Source organism: Amblyraja radiata, chromosome 27 (genome assembly GCF_010909765.2).
Source record: "Amblyraja radiata isolate CabotCenter1 chromosome 27, sAmbRad1.1.pri, whole genome shotgun sequence".
Classification (NCBI taxonomy): domain Eukaryota; kingdom Metazoa; phylum Chordata; class Chondrichthyes; order Rajiformes; family Rajidae; genus Amblyraja; species Amblyraja radiata.
This window is the reverse complement of record NC_045982.1, coordinates 14,672,596-14,693,729: the sequence shown is the minus strand read 5'-3', so window position 1 is coordinate 14,693,729 and position 21,134 is coordinate 14,672,596. Positions and strand designations below refer to the sequence as shown.

Sequence of the window (21,134 nt, the reverse complement as noted above, 5' to 3'; positions counted from 1 at the left end):
TAGCGAGTTTCATGAGATGGGAAAACAATGACGATTAGGAAAACTCAGGTTATGCTGACAAAATATTTGTTGATTCAATTTCAAAAGCTTTGCTTCACATGGATAAGTCTAGTCTTTTTTTCCATTGTTTCTGGATCCATACATTCTTTGAAAGCAAAACAAAATCTCCCTTATATGCATCAAGTATTACTGCATAATTTGCATACAACATGTTCCACCAATCCCTCTAACTTTCATGGTTAGCAGCATATTGCCAAACACAAAAGACATTGCTTCAACCCAAATTAGTCCAAGGACAATGACAGCAATATCTATAATCTTTACAAAATTGGAAAATTTAACATTAGGAAAAATTTGTGATTTTGTTGCTGGGAGAACAATTGCACATAATCTGACACATCTAACTATTAGATCGTTAAGATCTGAATTAACTAAGAATCACCTTCAAGAACCTCTTTATAATTTCAGAGATATTTATGTGCTTATTAAGAGCATTGAAAGTTCACAGTTCTCTTTCAATATTGAATATATGTACCCTAAAACAGTTTTCTACTCTGTCTCAACACAGTAATGTAATCCAAATTAGATCACATTACATAGCCACACTTTTAAATTGGAGGTACTAACAAGAATATGTCAATTCAAGAAGTTACTACCATATAGGGTGGTAAAGAAAGCTTTTGGTGTGCTGGCCTTTATAAATCAGAGCATTGCGTATAGAAGTTGGGATGTAATGTTAAAATTGTACAAGGCATTGGTGAGGCCAATTCTGGAGTATGGGGTACAATTTTGGTCGCCTAATTATAGGAAGGATGTCAACAAAATAGAGAGAGTGCAGAGGAGATTTACTAAAATGTTGCCTAGGTTTCAGCAACTAAGTTACAGAGAAAGGTTGAACAAGTTAGGGCTTTATTCTTTGGAGTGCAGAAGGTTAAGGGGGGACTTGATAGAGGTCTTTAAAATGATGAGAGGGATAGACAGAGTTGACATGGATAAGCTTTTCCCACTGAGAGTAGGGAAGATTCAAACAAGGGGACATGACTTGAGAATTAAGGGACAGAAGTTTAGGGGTAACATGAGGGGGAACTTCTTTACTCAGAGAGTGGTGGCTGTGTGGAATGAGCTTCCAGTGAAGGTGGTGGAGGCAGGTTCGTTTTTATCATTTAAAAATAAATTGGATAGTTATATGGACGGGAAAGGAATGGAGGGTTATGGTCTGAGCGTAGGTATACGGGACTAGGGGAGAATACGTGTTCGGCACGGACTAGAAGGGTCGAGATGGCCTGTTTCCGTGCTGTAATTGTTATATGGTTATATGGTTATATTGACGCATTTATTTTCATTATGAACAGAACTAAGCTCATCAAGCAAACTAGATTATTCCAAAATATAACAACACTACAAGAGTCAATCACATTGATGGTTGACATTACATACACACTAATTATTTTTACATTAAGCAAAAATAGTTATGATACATACTTCTTTGCAAAAAGCTCACTTTTTAATTGTATGCTGTTGATGACAAGATATCTTCAGGCATAAGCTTTTCAATCAAACTTACCATAAAACTTTTAAAACCAGGGACAAAAGTGAGTAAGTGCAAGAAAACAGATTTCTGGTTACAAAAATGTGCAGGGCCAAACCTGCTCCGTCTGCTAAGTTTGACTGAATATAAAAACATTTAAGGATGAAACTTTAAATAGCAGAAAGACTCAAAGCATAAAATTCAAGTGACTACTTAAAAAAATCTTCACAGGTAAACATATTAAGCTTCTGAGAGCAGACTGAAGCTTCAAATAGTTACGCTGGTTGCTTAATCTAGCAAATTCAGGACAGCAAGATTAGGTTTTTAATTTTTGCAGAGAACATCTTTCAAAATAGACATTCCATACAGGTTTGCTCTCTCTGCACCATTCTTGAGTAACATAAAGTCCTTGCATGATTTATTGTTCTTTGCTAGCTCAGCTAACACACATTGAAAGGCAGCAACAAGGTCAAGCTCAACAGACGTGGGGGAAGCTTGAGTTAGCAAATCAAAAATATTATTCATCCACTTCGATTCAATTACATTTTGTGGTAGCCATGGCAATAAAGGTATGCAACCACTAAAAGCTTGCATTCCTAGAAACCAAAGCTCAGAGATTTGATCCCAAACTTCCTGGTATCGCTCAGTCAGGACAATAAGTGTTCTTTGAGCTGCCTCTTCCTTTTCAGCCGCATGTGCTTTTGAAAGAAATTGAATTGCTTCTTGGAAAAATCCCTGGGGCACTGAGTTTTCCTGAAGCACTGGAAAAAAAAGATATCTTTTCAAAATACAAATGATAAGACAACCCAACGACCAGACCTTTATTTAATATCAAGTACAAGATCAACCACCTCTGCTCAAAAGTTAAATAATGATTTGGCTGTCTCACTTCTCTTCCAACAATCTGTAATTTTTCTAAAGTCTTTCAGTCTTTACGTATTTCAGCTCAGACCAGAAGATACCACACAGGTCTGTTCCCAAATCCCATATCTTCATTTGACTTTATGCTCTCAGATCCACTATCTTCAAAGTTGACCATTAAGAAGCATATTTTTCTTCACCATTCTACCATTATCTTTGACTTTGGCAATGCATTTATTAAGGTTCTGCATTGTAGGCTGGTCCGGAAGGTTACATCCCATGGGATGCAGGGAGAGATAGTCGTCTAGATAGAGACTTGGTTTCATGGAAGAAAGCAGTGAGTAATGGCAGAAGATTGATTTTTGGGCTGGAGGCCTTTGACTGGAAGTGTTCCTCAGGGATTGGTACTGGGCCCATTGCTGCTTCAAAGATTTCAAAGATCTTTTATTGTCATGTGTACCAATTAAAGTTCAGTGATATGCAAATTATCATACAGCCACACTAAAAAAAACACACACAACGACATAAAAGTTAAAACAATTTGGATGAGAATGTAGAAGGTATCATTTTGCAAATGACACTAAAGTGGTTTAAGGTGAGAGGGGAAAGATTTAATAGGAACCTGAGGGGCACCTTTTTCTTCACAGAGAGTGGTGGGTGTATGGAACAAGCTGCCGGAGGAGGTAGTTGAGGCAGGTACTATAAGAAGCATTTAATAGACATTTGGACAGGTACATGGATAAGAAAGGTTTAGAGTGATATGGGCTAAATGTAGGCAGGTGAGACTAAAGTAGATGGGCATCTTGGCCGGCATGTGCAAATTGGGCCTAAGGCCCTGTTTCCGTGCTGCTTGACTATCTGTCCCAGCTTTACTTTTGGAAAGGCTATTCCTACTATCCTTGCACAATGACCTCCACCTTCCTATTAAGCTGCATCCTTTGCTGCCTCATTCATTATACATAAACATAGCTTTTTGATAAAAATATGAACAAACAATGAACTAATTTTCATCTCATTGACATGCTTAAGATCATTAAAAAAACGCATGACGTGTTTCAGCTTAAACTTTCTCCTAATGAATATCTGAACATATATTTCACCAGCACCCAGGAAACCAGTTCATGATTTTATTTTGATTAGTCACTGGGGTTACACCCAAAGGTAGGCTAACCATTTGTCCAAGCTATACTTCACACAGTTACTTTCCACCTTGTAACTTCATTTCTACCTCATATTCATAAAGTCATTTCCACAATTATCACTTTATTTTAAACTTGACCAACATTTTCTGGATTATCTTTCCAAGCCTCAACTATTCATAAGATTTCTATTCAAATCAGATCAGACTCACCTAGAACTTGTCTTCGCTAACCTTTAATGACCTAATCCACAACCTTTCACTCTCGTCAACACAGTTAAAAATATTTTGAATTACGGCTCCATTGCAAATTTCACCAAGGCACATATATACAGGAAATTTCCTCCAGTAAAGTCACAAGTCAGATTATCTAATCTTCCAACACTGGCTACTTGCTATTAGTTTGTCACTAAACTCGACCTTGGTGATAGAATCTTTACCAATATTGCCTGCATTTGCAGTTTTTTTGGCAACATTTTTCTTCCCCACCCAGCTCCATTACATTCAAAGGCATCCTCAAAACTGGTTTCCATAGTCTTAGCTTTGCCAATTTTTCTGAACTCTTATTCAGCGTTTACTATGTAAAATGATTTTAATTTATTTGCATTAGCATTGCTCTAGTGCAGATGGTCATTACTGTAAAATATTGTACAATCTCCATTTTCTAAAGTACAGATATATTTACATTAGATACAAACTTGGACTTTTGAACAATAATTGAGACACTGATATATAACAATTTAGCCTTTTAATTTTGTACCTGGAGTGCCAGCCAATATGCGGCTCATCATTAATCCCAAAGTGGTAAAATTAGCAGCAAGAATCAGGTAACTTTGGTTGCAGAGCAGTGAAGGCAAGGATTCCATTAACAAATTAAGTAATGTTAAGAAGCACTCTTCCTGCCTGCAACAATAAATTAAAAGAAAACAAGGGTAAGCAATGTTTAATAAAGATTAATTAAAACCAGAAAATGCTGATATTAATTTTATGAATTGAAGACTTACAATATTGGCAATATTTTACCCATACAAATTTGGGTAAGAATAAAATTTTGTGGAACCAGTTAGTAATATCATTTTTAGTAATGTAATTGAATGAGAAGCCAATGAACTTTCACCAATCATAAACACCGATCCACTTGTAATAATGCATACCCACATTATATTACTTGAATATTTAGTGCTATTGTTATGTTAACCTGTGCATCATCAAGAATCCCGCAGTGCCTCCTCACGATAACACAGTCAGACAAAACTGTGTGGGGATCTTGGAGGAACTTTGGCCCCCAGAAATTTCACCTGTGGAAGCTGCGGGAGGGTATGCCTGTCAAGGATAGGCATAGCCAGCCAAGCAGGAAATGCAACCATATGTGAAACATTTCCCTCTCCAAACAGGAAATCAAAGCATCATCCTCTCAGATGGACGGATGCTAACTATTTAATGTTAAAACAAAAGGTTAATAGTGGCCATCGAAAACGCCACAGATTAACGTAATTAGCAACAAAATAATAGAGATTAGGAAGGAGGCAAGATTAATCCATGCTGTATTTAGACATCACAGCTGGATGCGATGGCAGAATTTTGGTTTGGGGGGAAAAAAAGATTTATCCAACAATTACAATGTTGGACATATATACAAGGATGTGGGGCCAAGGTAAAACTGCAAAGGTAGCTGTTGGCAAGGATCTATCAGTTTTACCTAGGCTGACTCACAACTCACCCCAACATTGAAAGTTGCAAAACTGAATATGCAAGTTAGGAACAGGAGTAGGCCACTTGCCACTCAAACCTACCTACTGCAGACTACCCACAGTAATCTTTCAACTTCTTGCTTGTCAAGAATCAAATGTGACACAGTGGTACTGCCTCATAGCTTCAAGGTCCAGGGCTCAGTTCTGACCTTTGGTGGTGTTAATGTGGAGTTTACATTTTTTTCCATGGTACTCGGTGGGGTTCCTTCAATTGCTCTGGTTTCCTCCCTTATCCCAAACATTTGCTGGTCGTTAGGCTATTTGGCTGCTATAAATGAACACTCAAATAAATGGCTAGTGAGAGAATTGGGTGAGGGACAGCGTTAATAAGCATGAGAGAATAGATAGCAGGGAATAGGGGAATAAGATTGACATAATTGATTTGTGAACTAGCACAAACTCAATAGGCCAAATGGTACGTCTTAAGAAAATATGGATAATCTCTGGCTCACACATATTCAAAGACTATTACCACAGCCCTTTGACAAAGAGAATTCCAAAATACAACACCTAAGGAGCAAAACAGTACATCACATATTGGTCATAAATGAAATTATATAAAGGGTCTATATAGATTCTCCCCCAAGAGGCAACATCCCCTCCACATTCATCCTGTCCACATGCTTCTCTCTTCTGGGTACAAGCCTAGTTTGTCCAATCTTTCCTGATGGGAGCCTGGTGAAATAATGATGGGGCTGAGACTTCCTTTATGTTGGCTGCTTTTCTGAGACAGCATAGATGGAGTCAATGGTGTGGAGTCTGGTCTGCATGATGTTCTGGGCTACATCCACAACTCTCTGCAATTTTGTGCAGTCTTGGGCAGAGCTGTTCCCAAACCAAGCTGTGATGCAACCCAGCTGTATGCTTTCTATGGTGCATCTGTAGAAGTCTGAAAGTCAATGAAGGCATGCCAAATTTTCTCGGTCTCCAGAGCAATTAGAGGCATTGGTGTGCCTTCTTGGCTGTTGCTTCAATGTGCTTGGTCCATGACTGATCATTGGTAATTGTACTTGGGAAAGGATGACAACCATATCCAGAAAAAGTTAATACATTATAAAAAGTGGTCACAATTACAATTCTGTCTTGGGACCAAACAGGAGCAGGTATGCAACATAAACTGTGGTTATCTTGCAGAATTATCATTGCTGGAACCTGGCCAAGATGCTTGACATTTAACAGAAAAAATAGCAAAAAACTTAAACCGTGACCCATGGATTAAGTTTTCTTGCAGCTGATTGTGATCAGCAAGCAACATTTAAGCACCTGTGCTCAAGCTGTAAACTGAAACCCAACCAATGTTTTGTTTATTGTACCCAAGTCTAGTTGTGTAATGAATGTTCCAGATTCTCTTTGTTCCCTCCACTGATGTATTACTTAAATATTAGAGATGTTGTTATAAAGAAGTTAATTTTGGTACTCTTGTGCATTCTTTTCACTATCCTAATATACATTTCTTTTTCAATATTTAACTAATTTTCATCAAATTACAGAGTAATTCTTCAGCTGAGTTGTTTATACCTTATCAGTGCAGGGTCAGTTACTACAAGATTCAGGAAAATTCCACAGGCCGTTCGGAGATTCATCTCTGTTTTATCTGGTAAACGCTGTGCATTTTGGCAAGAACTGAAGACTTCCCACTGTTGTGTAAAATAGCGGAGAAGCAAAACATGAAACCCATGTGAAATTAAGATTCTCCGGGGAGCATCCTCAACTGAAAGGTGACAAAATCCAGGTAACAAGAACCTGTAAGTAGAGACATATAATCAGCTCTATATTTTAAGTACACCCAAGTATTAAGAAACAGATTCTACCAGTAATCCTCATCTTTTCAAGTAACTCTTGCTGTGCTCCTATGAAATGAAAGGACAACACAAACCTGATTCAGAAGTTAATGATAAAACACAAAATACATATTTTATTTTGTACGCATGAAAAACATTCAAATAATTGATATTTAGCTCCTTGATTGACCCTATTCAACATGTAATGACCGATCTGCAGCTGTGTACCTTGCCATAGAGGGAGTACAGAGAAGGTTCACCAGACTGATTCCTGGTATGTCAGGACTTTCAAATGAAGAAAGACTGGATAGACTTGGCTTGTACTTGCTAGAATTTAGAAGATTGAGGGAGGATCTTATAGAAACTTACAAAATTCTTAAGGGGCTGGACAGGCTAGATGCAGGAAGATTGTTCCCGATGTTGGGGAAGTCCAGAACAACGGGTCACAGTTTAAGGATAAGGGGGAAATCTTTTAGGACCGAGATGAGAAAAACATTTTTCACACAGAGAGTGGTGAATCTCCGGAATTCTCTGCCACAGAAGGTAGTTGAGGCCAGTTCATTGGCTATATTTAAGAGGGAGTTAGATGTGGCCCTTGTGGCTAAAGGGATCAGGGGGTATGGAGAGAAGGCAGGTACAGGATACCGAGTTGGATGATCAGCCATGATCATATTGAATGGCGGTGCAGGCTCGAAGGGCCGAATGGCCTACTCCTGCACCTATTTTCTATGTTTCTATGTTACCCACATTTTCCTGTATTTTATACATTTATCTGCATTGCTCGAAATGCAAACTATCTGTATCAATATCTAATTTCGATACATGGCTTTTCACAGTCTGAAGAAGGGTCTCAGCCCGAAGTGTCACTCATTCTTTCTCTCCAGAGATGCTGCCTGTCCCGCTGAGTTACTCCAGCATTTTGTCTACCTTAGAGATAAAATGTGGTCGGAGACAGAAAGACTGATCCGAGAACTGGGAAGGGGGAGGGGATGGAGTGACTGGGAAAGCAAGGGCTACTTGAAGTTAGAGAAGTCAATATTCATAAAGCTGGGGTGTAAGCTGCCTGAGTGAAATATGAAGTGCTGTTCCTTCAATTTGCACTGGGCCTCACTCTGACAATGGAGGAGACCCAGGACAGAAAGGTCATGCGGGAATGGGAAGAGGAGTTAGTGTTGAGCAACTGGGAGATCAGGTTAATCTGCTTCATCTACTATGTTGCCCTTGGCATGTTATAGTCCTATGGTGAATACAATAATTTCAGATTACCAGTCTTATATCAGTATTGGCTAGTTTTGATGCAAGGTCATCCACTAGTAAAATTACCTATTTTTCTTTTAACCTGAATGCAAATGGATATGATGGATATTTCAAGCATTTTCTTTTGTTTTAAATTTCCTGTACCTGCTGTATTCTAGATTTCACTGAGCCAGTATGTTCTTTTGAGGGTTTTTTTTTTGCCACCGTGCAACTGCCTGCATTCTTTTATTAAATAGATGTTACCCAAAAGCATCTAACACTTGGACAAGTATGTTCTTTACCCTATCACAGATTTTGTTTTACACTTTCCATAAACCTCTACCCTACCCCTCCCCAATCTCGCAGTTTAAAATCCAGTTCTAATGGAGGGTTACCTAGCTCTACAGATGCTGCTGGACCTGCTGTGTTCATGGAACTTTCTGCTGTTATATTTCATGCATCTGGAGCTCTTTTCTTAAATCAATCTAGACGTTTTGGGGGAACTCCAGCAAGTAGGAAGCAATATTTAAGAAGGAACTGCAGATGCTGGAAAATCGAAGGTAAACCAAAATGCTGGAGAAACTCCGCGGGTGAGGCTGCATCTATGGAGCGAAGGAAATATGCAACGTTTCGAGCTGAAACCCTTCTTCAGACTGAACTCAATGTTGCTTTTCTGCTCACCACGATTCTAACTGCTTTCTTAAAATCAAATTCTAGATAGGCTGTAATGTCTTCCAATGAAGCACAGCAAAATACAAACTATGGTCTTTAATCTCCTCCTCAAACGCTGTTAAGCAGCAAACAACCCATTCTTTTCTGAGGAAAAAAAATCTGACATGGTCCCAGTCTATACAGTCTTGTTGTTATATTTAACCCGAAGAGAAACTCCCAAACACATAACCCACATCAACACTTAGGCTGCCTATTGCTATTTGCCCATCTCCATCCAAGCTCAGATCATCTGCTACTAATCTGTGTCTTTGTCACAAGGATCTATATCTATATAGCACAGAAATAAGTCTCTAGTTCAGCAAGTCAATACTGACCATAAACCACCCATTACATTAATCCTACATTTATTCATTTAACAAAAATATTCACATTACATTATCATGTTCTTCCCCCATTCACCTGGGAGCAATTTGCTTATCCAATTGAGGTCAAGAACAAACTCTGTCTCTGGTGCTGTGGGGTAGGAGCTCTTCCAGCTGCACCTTTAGAACCAATTATTCCAAAGCACTCTCATGTTTTACCCTCTTAACTTGAGATCAAAATATTAGTGTCAGTTAAGAAGAGGACAGCAAAGTCCCATTAACTTAAATTGGCAACCTGTTTTAAAATATTCACATTCATCCATAATCTCAGTTTTCCATATTATTGTTAATATTTTTCAACTCCCTGAGATATACAAGTGTCTCCAATATAGACACAAAATGCTGGAGTAACTCAGCGCACAGGCAGCATCTCTGGATGGAGTTTCCACCTGAAATGTCACCCATTCCTTCTATCCAGAGATACTGCCAGTCCCGCTGAGTTACTCCAACATTTTGTGTCTATCTTCAGTTTAAACCAGCATCTGCAGTTCCTTCCTACTACGTTTCTCCAATTCTGTCCTCCCGAGCTTCAATAACCTTCAACATTTCTCAATTGGAAATCCAGCCTTTACACAGCAGAGATCCAAATTCTGGAATTTAGCATGTCTCCATGTTATTATTGTTGCGATTGTAAAATTACAGCTGAATTTTCATTCAGGATAAGAGTAAAATTACACAACCAGTTTCTGAAATAGACCATAAAATGTTATATTGCAATTTTTTCTTACCTCAAAGCATCCCTCGACCAGGTTTTTGCCTCAGAACTATCCGTTAGAGAGAGTTCCTTTACTTCATTGTCCACGTTATCTGATCTAATTGGACATTCAAACAGAACCCGAGCATAATGAATCAGAAAAGGCAGCACATCACAGACTTCCTGTTTTAATGCACAAGTCTCTTCAGCCATCCATGCACCTAATACTCTGATCGAGGCAAACAGAAATGGGTCTCTCAGTTGTTCTTCTTTCACCTGCGTTATAGGAAGAATTTTAAGGTAAAAACCAAATTGATTTAGTTACAACCACATTTTAAAAAGTGAAATAGAAGTAATACATTCCCATTAAAAGGAATTATTGAGAATATTTGAAGTATAATGCAATTAACTATAAGGGAAAGCTTCTAAACAATAAGCCACTGATAGGAAATTCTGCTTGGCTACATAAATAAATTGTGGACATGGTGTCTTATTCTTTTCTACACCAGAACACAGAAAATTACATAAGATTTTAAAAAAATCAGCTTTGCTGCACCCTAAAGAGAAAATGCACTCAGAGCAAATAACATAATTGAAGTTTCAACTCTAGCTGTTCATTATCGAAATTCCACCCTTTACCATAGGCTGTATGAAACTCCATATACATTTGATAGCAATTCTACTTCCCATGGATATTTGTCATCAGTCTATTTTGATTATAGCCATAAGCCAATGTTGATGTTTGTTTACATTACATGCATGGCCAACTCAGCTATCCAAACTCAATCTGAGGTTTGGTCATTTCTGGTTTTTCACACAGTCTAAAGCAGATTCAAAACACATGAACGGTAAATAATCCAATCATTCCCCCAAACTGCTGCCTCTTATTCTGATTAAAAATATACTGTCTGGTGAATTCTACTATTTGCAGTACATTATTTAATAAATATTGGATCACCAAATCTCAATTATACATTTTGCTGTACAAAATGCATTCATTTAAATAACATCATTATTAAATTTGTATTAGAATTTGCATTCATCTAATATTAAAGCAAACCAATTGTACATTTGTCATGAACTGAAAAATGACACACAATCTGTACAATGTAGCATACAACCATATGCAGTTTTATGCAAACGTATAATTAGTCCTCTTGCCAAATTTATATAAAGTATAATTTTAAGAGTTCTATTAAAACCAAAGAAATAATGAACTATGAAACAGCATCAGAGCTGTGGAATTAAAACAAATCTCTGATAGTTGGGTGCTCTTCAATACAGAAAAAACAACCACAGGAAGTGAAAGACATAAGTGGAGTCTATTCAGCACATTAAGTTCTGGGCTGGGCAAAAAAAAGTTACTCAGTTTAATCCCGACTTCCAACACAGGTCTGTAACCACATAGGTCGTAGTTCTTCCAAGTATTATTCTGAGGCAGCAAGTACCAGACATCCTAAATGAAAGTATTTTTCCATGTCTCCCATCTAATGTTTTGAAAAATATTGTAATCCATATCTGCTGTTTTGGACCCCGCAAAGAGAAATAGGTGATTCCTATTTATTCCCCCTCAATCCCTCAAAATGTATCCACTTCAATTAAGTCTCCTCTGTTCCAAATTAAATCAGTCTGTCCCATTTTATCTCGTTTCTACAAGTTATTGTTCTGTAACAAAGCTCCTCTAACCTCCTTCCCCCAACGTAATCACAATTTTATAATATGCTGACCAGATTCATGATCTAACACTGAATAAGATTCTAGTGTAGTTTCCCTTTCTCTTATCTTCAGTAAAGAAAAATATCCCTATCGTTTTAAACAACCTTATTTGGCTCAAGATATTGAGACAAACATTTCAGGGTCACTTTGTTACCTCTGCACTAAATCAACAATTTACTGTTTACTGTGCATTCCCTTGATCTGTTGCACCTTCACAAATTCATTACCTCACACCTGTCTGGATTCAATTCCTGCTAGATGAGCAAATCTGAATGTTCATAAAATCTAGTTTCCCTCTTCACAAACACGTGCATCATCTGCAAGCTTACTTTCCTCTGCCACCAAGCAATACACAACATGCAACTCTGAATCCCTAAAATATTTTAAAAGGTACTAGACCAAGTGCGGTTGTGGGGGGGGAGGCGGCATGCAGCGTCACACACACTAACTATCCCCCCCCCCGCGCACTCACGATAATTACCCCCCTTGATATTATATTATTATTAATTTGCTCCTTTTACCCCATAACCACACTATCTACTGACGCATAGCCCCCAACTTGCAGTCACATCTAGAGGGGGGGTGGGGGGGCGGGGGTAGAGAGTGAGGGCAGAGAGAGAAGGGGCAGAGACAGAGAGAGAGACAGAAACACAAAGAGAGGGGCAAGAGGGAGAGGGGGGTGGAGAGGAGGAGAAGAGGAGGAAGGGTGGGTGACGGGGGAAAGGTGAGGGAGGAGGGGAGGAGAGAGAGAGGGTGAGAGTGAGGGGGAGAGAGAGGGGGTGCTGAGAGGGGAGTGAGGGGGAGAGGTGGGGAGCAGGGAGGGAGAGGTGGGGAGCAGGGAGGGAGAGGTGGGGAGCAGGGAGGGAGAGGTGGGGAGCAGGGAGGGAGAGGTGGGGAGCAGGGAGGGGGAGGGAGGGTGGAGGGTGGAGGGAAGAGGCTAGGGGGTGTGGAGGGGAGGGGGTTTAGGGGAGGGAGGGTGGGGGAGGGGATGGAGGGGAGAGAGAGAGGGGGGGAGGAGAGAGGGGGGGAGGAGGAGATGGGGAGGAGATAGAGAGAGGGGGGGAGAGAGAGAGGGGGGGGGAGAGAGAGAGGGGGGAGGAGAGAGGGGGAGAAGAGAGAGAGAGGGGGAGGGAGAGAGAGGGGGGCGAGAAGGAGAGAGAGGAGGGAGGGATGGGGACGGGGGGAGGAGAGAGAGGATGAGAGGAGGGGGAAGAGAGAGAAGAGAGAGGGGGGAGAGGAGAGAGAGAGAGGACAGGGGGGGGGGAGAGGAGAGGGGGGGGAGAGAGGGGGGGGGATGGGAAGAGAGATGGAGGGAGAGAGCGAGAGAGGGAGTGAGGGAGAGAGAGAGAGATAGGGGAGGAGGGAGAGAGAGATAGAGAGGGGGAGAAAGAGAGAGAGATGGAGGGAGAGAGAGAGGGAATGAGAGAGGGAATGAGGGAGAGAGAGGGAGAGAGAGTGATAGAGGGAGGGAGAGAGAGAGACGGGGAGAGAGAGAGAGGGGAGAGGGAGAGGAGAGAGAGGGGAGAGAGAGAGAGAGGGGAAAGAGGGTGAGAGAGAGGGGGGCGAGTGAGAGAGGGGAGAGAGGGGGGAGGGGGAGAGAGAGAGGGGGGGGGAGAGAGAGGGGGGGGAGCGAGAGAGAGGGGGGGGGAGACGAGAGAGGGGGGGAGAGAGAGGGGGGGCGGAGAGAGGGGGGGGGAGAGACGGGGGGGGGAGAGAGAGGGGGGGGCAGAGAGAGAGGGGGGGAGAGAGAAGAGGGGGGAGAGAGGAGGGCGGGGAGAGAGAGAGAGGGGGGGAGAGAGAGAGGGGGGAGGAGAGAGGGGGAGAGAGAGAGGGGGGCGAGAGAGAGAGAGGGGGAGAGAGAGGGGGGGGGGGGAGAGAGAGAGAGAGAGAGAGAGAGGCGGGGAGAGAGAGAGGGTGGGAGAGAGGGAGAGGGGGGGGGAGAGGGAGGGGGGGAGAGAGAGGGGGGAGAGAGAGAGAGGGGGGAGAGAGAGGGGGGGAGAGAGAGGGGGGGGAGGAGAGAGGGGGGGAGAGAGAGGGGGGGAGAGAGAGGGGGGGAGATGAGAGGGGGGGGTGAGAGAGAGGGGGGAGAGAGAGAGGGGGGAGAGAAAGAGGGGGGGGAGAGAGGGAGAGAGAGAGGGGGGAGAGAGAGAGGAGGTAGAGAGAGAGGGGGTAGAGAGAGAGAGAGAGGGGGTAGAGGGAGAGAGAGGAGGGTAGAGAGAGAGAGAGAGAGGGGAGAGAGAGGAGAGAGAGAGGGGGGTGAGAGAGAGATGGGAGAGAGAGGGGGATCGAGAGAGGGATAGAGAGAGAGAGGGGGAGAGAGAGGGAGGGAGAGAGAGAGGGGGGAGAGAGAGAGACGGGAGAGAGAGAGAGGGGAGAGAGAGGAGGGGAGAGAGAGGAGGGGAGAGAGAGGAGGGGAGAGAGAGAGACAGGGGGGGAGAGAGAGAGAGGGATAGGGAGAGAGAGAGAGAGGTGGGGAGAGAGAGGAAGGGAGAGAGAGGAAGGGAGAGAGAGGAAGGGAGAGAGAAAGAGAGTGCCTTTTTACTTCAACCCAAACCCTCCAAACAACCATTTGCAGGCAGTGCTTTTTTATTTCAAACTAACCATATTTTCATTTTCAAACCACATTAAGGGTACTTACTCACAGGTATGAAGAAATTTGTTCAGAGTCATTCAGAGCTCAGAGTGACAGAGACTAATTGACAGAGCTCCATATTGATGAGAGACTGATTGAGGCACACCACTTCCTGGTTTTATAGTCCCTCCAGCAGGGGCAGCAGAGAGAATGGGGAATTTTGTAAAAACATTAATATCTCCGTCATTTTTCATCGACGGGATAAATCCTCGGCACACATGCGGCGGAGGGGGGCTCTGAGCAAGATGGCCAAAAATGACGGCCGTAGGTGGCGGCGTTCTCTCGGAAATCGCAGCACAGAAGGCCAAAAGCGGTCAAGAACAGAGATTTAGAAATATAGATAGATAGAAGATAGATAGATTGGTTGAGCATTTATCTCAGCAGAAGCCAATTGATAACAGTCTTCCATTCACAAAAATATCAATCCACTATCGCCCTTTATTCGTGGCAAATCAATTTTAGATCTAATTCGCCAACATTGTCAGATCCTTGAATCTTTTATATGTTGACTAGTTCTTTATAAATGGGATCTCAAAAACCTTGTTAAAATCTGCATTACAATAAATACATAGGCCTCATCATCCATCCCTGATCAAAAAGTTGAATCAAATTGGAGTACTGAGTCAAGTCTGAGAAGGTTGAGCTACAAGGACAGCACAAGTCCTCCACAACAAGTCCTCCACCACTCCCTCCCCCCCCCCCAAGGGCATAAGAGGCGGGCCTTGTAGAGGCCCCAGAATAGCATGAACTAAAACCAGTGGGCATAGATTTAAGTTGAAAGGGGAAAGATTAAACAGAGATCTGTCAAGGATTTTTTTTTAATGTGAAAGAGTCATGTACACTCATTGCCTCTTACACAACTGCATCCTGGTTAGTGTCAAGGTACTACAAATTCCCCCGCTATTACTTCACAGATCTGTACATACAGTGGCACAGCTGGTAGAGCTGTTGCCTCAAAGTGCCAGCGACCTGGGTTCAATCCTGATATCAGGTGCTGTCTGTGTGCAGTTTGCACGTTCTCCCCGTGGCCACGTGGGTTTCCTCTGGGTGTTCTGGTTTCCTCCCATATCCCAAAAAGATGTTCAGGTTTGTAGGTTAATTGGCCTCTGTAAATTGCTCTTGTGTGTGGGGGACAAATGCTAAAGAAGGATATCAGAATTAGTGTAAAAGGGTGATTGATAGTGGAATGGTGGGCTGAAGGACCTGTTTTTATGCTGTATTTCTAAACTAGAAAATGGAGACAAAAGATAAAAATTTAAAAATGCAGTAAATTCATACGAGAAACCCTTTCCACACCTCACCTGTTTAATATAGTCAATGATCGCTCCAAAGGCCTCCACCATTATTCCAATTAATTGTCTACTTTCAGCTTCGGTTAAATGGACTTTATCGTCAAGCACACAAACCATCATCCCAAACTCAATTATACTGTAGCATGCTGTGATGACATCTGGTTTAGAGTAAGCTGCCTCTAGACTGGGATCTTCCAAGCAAATCCGAACTTCCACACAGGCCAGGTTCACTAACAACGATAAGAATTTACGTCTTTTTTCAGCATTTACTGTCATAATCCAGTCTGTGCCATAAACAGCCAACAGGAGCCCAGCAAGTTTCAGTGCTGGGTCCCTTTGTGAGATACTCAATTTACTGCTTAGAATACTGAAGAGACCAATATAACAGTTCTTCAAGCAAGTGGTGAAAGTTGGATCCTCTGTTGGATCCTCAGATGGGGTAGGTAGAAAATGCTGCATCAGGTTACACAATTCAAATTTCTGATGACCTTGATCTGTAGCAAACTGTTCACTAAGTATGTTGCGCACCTTCAGGAGCTCTGGCTTACAAGTGTTCCAGCATACTTTTTCCATTGCATTCAGCAGGCAGACAAGAAGATACAATGCCTTCTCACAGCCATGACATTGGTTTAGGTAAGCACGACATAATGCAAACACTGCTCCTTGAGTTATTAAATGTCTTTGTCCTTCAGGAGAAGAGGATATTGCCTGAAGACACTGATATGAATCTTCAATCATTGATGTGAAGGTGGTAATATCTGCTCCAGGTTCTATTGATGAACTGACAATTTCATTGAAAATGGGAATTGTATTTAACATTTGAGGGTGAGAAACCATTTCTGGATTTGTGGAAAAACATGCAAACAGAGTCATGCCCAGAGCTCGGAAAGTTAAATTGGGACAACCACTGGGGGATTCCTTGGTGATAAGGAGTCGATTTGGGAAAGAGAATCCAATAGCATCAAATATCCGTCGCCGAGAGTCTGCATCAGTTTCACCTGCCTTCACCACTTTGGTCACCTAAAGTGAATAAAAAGCAATCATTTTATTTATAAAACATTCATATACAGAAGGTCAGCAATCATTTGTTTGGTTCAATGATAGTGATCTTCAATTTTCAAGCTGAAACCACAAACTAAATCTCAGAACAGAGTTCACAATTTCTAGATTACCAGTCCATGCAACAATAACCAAAACTTAACCTTTTGAACATCTGCATAACACTGGTAAATCTCTTTGGATACCAAAATTAACATGTCCTATTCAAACCTGTCTGCAAAAAATTCAAACACTTTTGTCGAAGCCTGCACAGAACCAAAATGTAATTACTCAGTAGGAAGAAGGGCCCCAACCCAAAATGTCACTTATCCATGTTCTCCAGGATGCTGCCTGACCCACTTAGTTACTCCAACACCATTACCCATTCCACCAGTTAATGATAGAATGTTAGAATTGTTTTTAAATACCATTTTGATTATCACTTCCTAACTTTGCCCATCAACACCTCTACCTCCTTAGAAGATTAAGGAGATTTGATATGTCAACAAATACTCTCTTGAACTTCTAGAGAAGTACAGTAGACAGCATATTGACTTGTTGCATCACGTCCTGGTTCGGAAACTCGTACGCCAAGGAATGAAGATTGCAAAAAGCGGTGAACACTGCCCAGTCCATCACGAGAATTGACCACCCCACCATCAAAGGGATCTACAAGAGTTGCTGCCTCTAAAAAAGGGAAGCAGCATCAGAGACCCAGACCACCCTGGTCACACTCTCATTTCACTCCTACCATCAGGAAGGTGGGATAGGAACCCAAAAACTGTAACATCCAGGTTCAGGAGCAGCTTCTTCCCTACAACCATCAAGCTATTAAATGCTACAACCTCCAAATAGGCACCAAACAACAGACTTGGGGGCATTAATTTTGACTTTGCATTGCTATTTATTTATTTGTCCATTTGTTTTTATATATTGAAGTTTTTTGTTGTTTGTTATGAGATTACAGAATACTGTCTGTATATCTGTTGTGCTGCTGCATATAAGAATTTAATTGTTCCATTTTGAAACATTTGACAATTAAACACTCTTGACTATTACCTCAAACTGAATTGTAAGCAAATTACATAGAAAATTAAGTTATCTGCCTAATGGAGTGACTATTTATATAGTAAAATAAATGCAATATTTGATAAAATGAAATATAAACTCAATTCATACATTGAAAAACTCTGTTGGAAAAATCTCATCTAACATTGAGTTAGTTACAACAGAAAACGAATCCAACCAAATTTAAGCTGATGTATTCAAACATTCTTACCAGTAAAAGTGCAGCAAATTGTTCATTATCATTCTTTGCATCCTGTAGAACCTTAAGACATCGTTCCAGTGTTCTATTGCTTGACTGACTTTCAGTCCCAGTTGTTTTGTCTGAATTTGACGCCATTTAAAGCTATCTGAATGGCAGTAAAAAAGAAAATGGACAAAAACTTCAAAGAATGTTATTTCAAGAAAATGGTAAATACTGTGTAGAATTGGAGTACATGCTGACAAAACAATCCAGATAGATAAATGCAAGGTGACCCCAAACTTCCGGTTGCCAGCCACATTAATGCCCAAGATAGACACAAAAAGCTGGAGTAACTCAGCGGGACAGGCAGCATCTCTGGAGAGAAGGAATGGGTGACGTTTCCGGTCAAGATGTCACTCAAATGTCACCCATTCCTTCTCTCCAGAGATGTTGCCTGTCCCACTGAGTTACACCAGCTTTTTGTGTTTATCTTTGGTTTAAACCAGCATCTGCAGTTCTTTCCTACACATTAATGTCCAACTCTGATCTATCACTCCGAGGCCTCATGTACGATCACAAATTAAGCTTGAGGAACAAAACCTCATTCGCTGTCTAAACATATTGCAGCCTTCTGGATTCAACATTGAATTCTACCATTTTGGGCACAACAGGTAATTTGATTTCTCAGTCTAATGCATTTATCTGTGGATCCATTAACTCAGTTTGAAGATAGACACGAAATGTTGGTGCAACTGAGATGGACGCAGCATCTCTGGATAGAAGGAATGAGTGACGTTTTGGATCAAGACCGCCTGTCCCGCTGAGTTACTCCAGCATTTTGAGTCTACCTTTGGTGTAAACCAACATCTGCAGTTCCTTCCTACACATTAACTCAGTTAATGTTGTTTTCATTTGTCTTTCTCTGGGACTGGATAGATACATGATATATATCATCAGTATTCCAGTGTAGCTTTAATAAAAGACAGCAGTGTTCAAAGATAAGTGAGTGTGCAAGTATAAGTTATGGTTATAATGTAGATTATTAAGAATTCAAAGCACCTTCCAATAAAGGCAGTATATCTGCAGTACGATCTGCTGAATCTTCACTCCTGCCATCAGGTCTGAAAACTGTAACATCCAGTTTCAGGAGCAGCTTTGTCCAACAAAAAAAAATCACAAGGCTACGACAACCTCCAACAAAGTTCCGAACGACATAGACCTGGGGGCATTATTTTTTATCTTTGCATTATTATTGCTTGTATTTCTATACACTAAGCTATTCTTTCCTTGTCCATAATGATGTTTACAGAGTACTATGTTAACATGCTTAATGTGCTGCTGCAAGTAAGAATTTAATTATTCAGTTTTCGAGACCCATGGTAATAAAATACTCTCGACTAAAAACAGGTAAACTAACTTTTGGTTTGACATCACCACCTCTTAGGGTCTCCCAACAAAGCTGCGGACCCTCACTTGCTGGAGCGCTCACCTCGTTATGATGAAATACTAAACCAACAATAATGGTTGTGATTCTAAAGCATGAAGTCGCCGCTTAAAATAAAAAGGAGGGGAAAAGAGCAAACCAAAGATCTTATAGCAGAGCATAGGATCTTTGGAGCAAACCACACAGAACAAACCCACCTGGTCCTCCACGCACCATCCGGGAACAGTCAACTCTCACCCCGAACGTCGTTAACCAATCAGCAGCTGCTTCTGCTTCCATTCTTTCGGCCAATGGGAACACGCGTGACTTCCCGGTGCGCAGCAAAGCAACTGTCACCTTTCACCTCAACCATCCGAACCAATCAGGGGCGCTTGTATTCACAGGGCCAGACCAATGCGAACGTGACTCATCGCCAAGCAACGGTTGCTAGGCGCCGGTTGGAGGCCCGGGCCCGGTTCTGTAGAAGGGTCTCGACCCGAAACGTCGCCCATTCCCTCTCTCCAGAGGTGTTGCCTGTCCCGCTGAGTTACTCCAGCATTTAGTGTTTATCTTCGGTATAAACCAGCATCTACAGATCCTTCCTACACGTGTCGTGTTGGGCGCCGGTACCCTGTCAGTAGCAACATGACATAACATTCTCTTCTGGAGTAATTTAGCGAGTCAGGCAGCATGTCGTGGGTGTTTAAGAAGGAACTGCAGATGCTGGAAAATCGAAGGTACACAAAAGTGCTGGAGAAACTCAGCGGGTGCAGCAGCATCTATGGAGCGAAGGAAATAGGCAACGTTTCGGGCCGAAACGTTGCCTTTTTCCTTCGCTCCATAGATGCTGCTGCACCCGCTGAGTTTCTCCAGCATTTTTGTGTACCTGTCATGGATAGGTGATGTTTCGGGTCCGGAGCCATCATCAGAGACCCTCATTGCCCTTCCAGTAGTTGCTGGATTCCTCCCTCCATTACTATGAGAGCAGCCACATGATAGTGGCGCTGCTATTGACTTGCGGGCGAAACAATGGCGCAAACATCTTGTTTCATACGTTTCACTTTCCTCCCGATTGTTTTTGTTAACATTGCATGCATTTAAATGGCGTGTTCTCAATCTAATGCATTACTGATTGATGCATTACCAGGGACTAACTCTACTGAACGTTTTTCCTTCCATTATTTATTATGTAAAGGTATATGTGTGTTATGATTGTGTTTATAGTTTGTTTGGTTGTTTGTCTTTTTGCACACGAGCATTGCCACTTTCATTTCACTGCACATCTCGTATGTGTATGTGACAAATAAACTTGACTTGACTTGACTGAAGGTTCTCGACCCGAAACGTCACCTATTCCTCCTCTGGAGAGATGCTGCCTGTCCCGCTGAGTTACTTCAGCATTTTGTGTCTGTCTTAGCTGTAAAACTGCATCTGCAGTTGCTTCCTTCACACTGATGCATTACTTGTTGGTGGGGAATAAAACTCCCGCCTCCTCCAGACCCCTTACCTGCTCCTCACGGTTTCTAGTCGCCGTGTTGCATTCTCTCAATAGCACTCTAAATGGTTCTGGGTGTTTTTCCTGACCTGGTGGAAGAACGAGGTGATGGGTACTTGTTGAAGGGCGGAAATAATTTATTAAAAGTCTCTAAGTGTATTTCTGAGGCGGATGTCGGCCGCGGAAGTGACGCTGGAGGGTTTGCG

The 21,134-nt window shown here is 41.8% G+C and overlaps 1 protein-coding gene across 7 annotated transcripts; it reads right to left on the bottom strand.

Moving 5' to 3' along the window:
- Positions 1 to 1,321: 1,321 nt before the first annotated feature.
- ncdn (neurochondrin) lies at positions 1,322 to 21,091 on the bottom strand. Of its 7 annotated transcripts, XM_033045200.1 has the most exons (8): positions 19,652 to 20,160; positions 18,876 to 18,877; positions 18,041 to 18,176; positions 15,733 to 16,743; positions 10,118 to 10,359; positions 6,797 to 7,021; positions 4,288 to 4,430; positions 1,322 to 2,289 (listed from the first exon to the last, which is right to left on the bottom strand). In XM_033045200.1, the coding sequence occupies exons 3-8, from the start codon at positions 18,164 to 18,166 to the stop codon at positions 1,853 to 1,855; spliced, it is 2,184 nt and encodes a 727-aa protein (XP_032901091.1). In that variant the 5' UTR covers positions 18,167 to 18,176; positions 18,876 to 18,877; positions 19,652 to 20,160; the 3' UTR covers positions 1,322 to 1,852. The 7 variants fall into 7 exon arrangements, with proteins under 7 accessions (XP_032901091.1, XP_032901094.1, XP_032901093.1 ...); XM_033045203.1 differs by lacking the exons at positions 18,876 to 18,877; positions 19,652 to 20,160 and adding an exon at positions 20,941 to 21,091; XM_033045202.1 differs by lacking the exon at positions 18,876 to 18,877 and having other exon boundaries at positions 19,648 to 20,160.
- Positions 21,092 to 21,134: the final 43 nt, after the last annotated feature.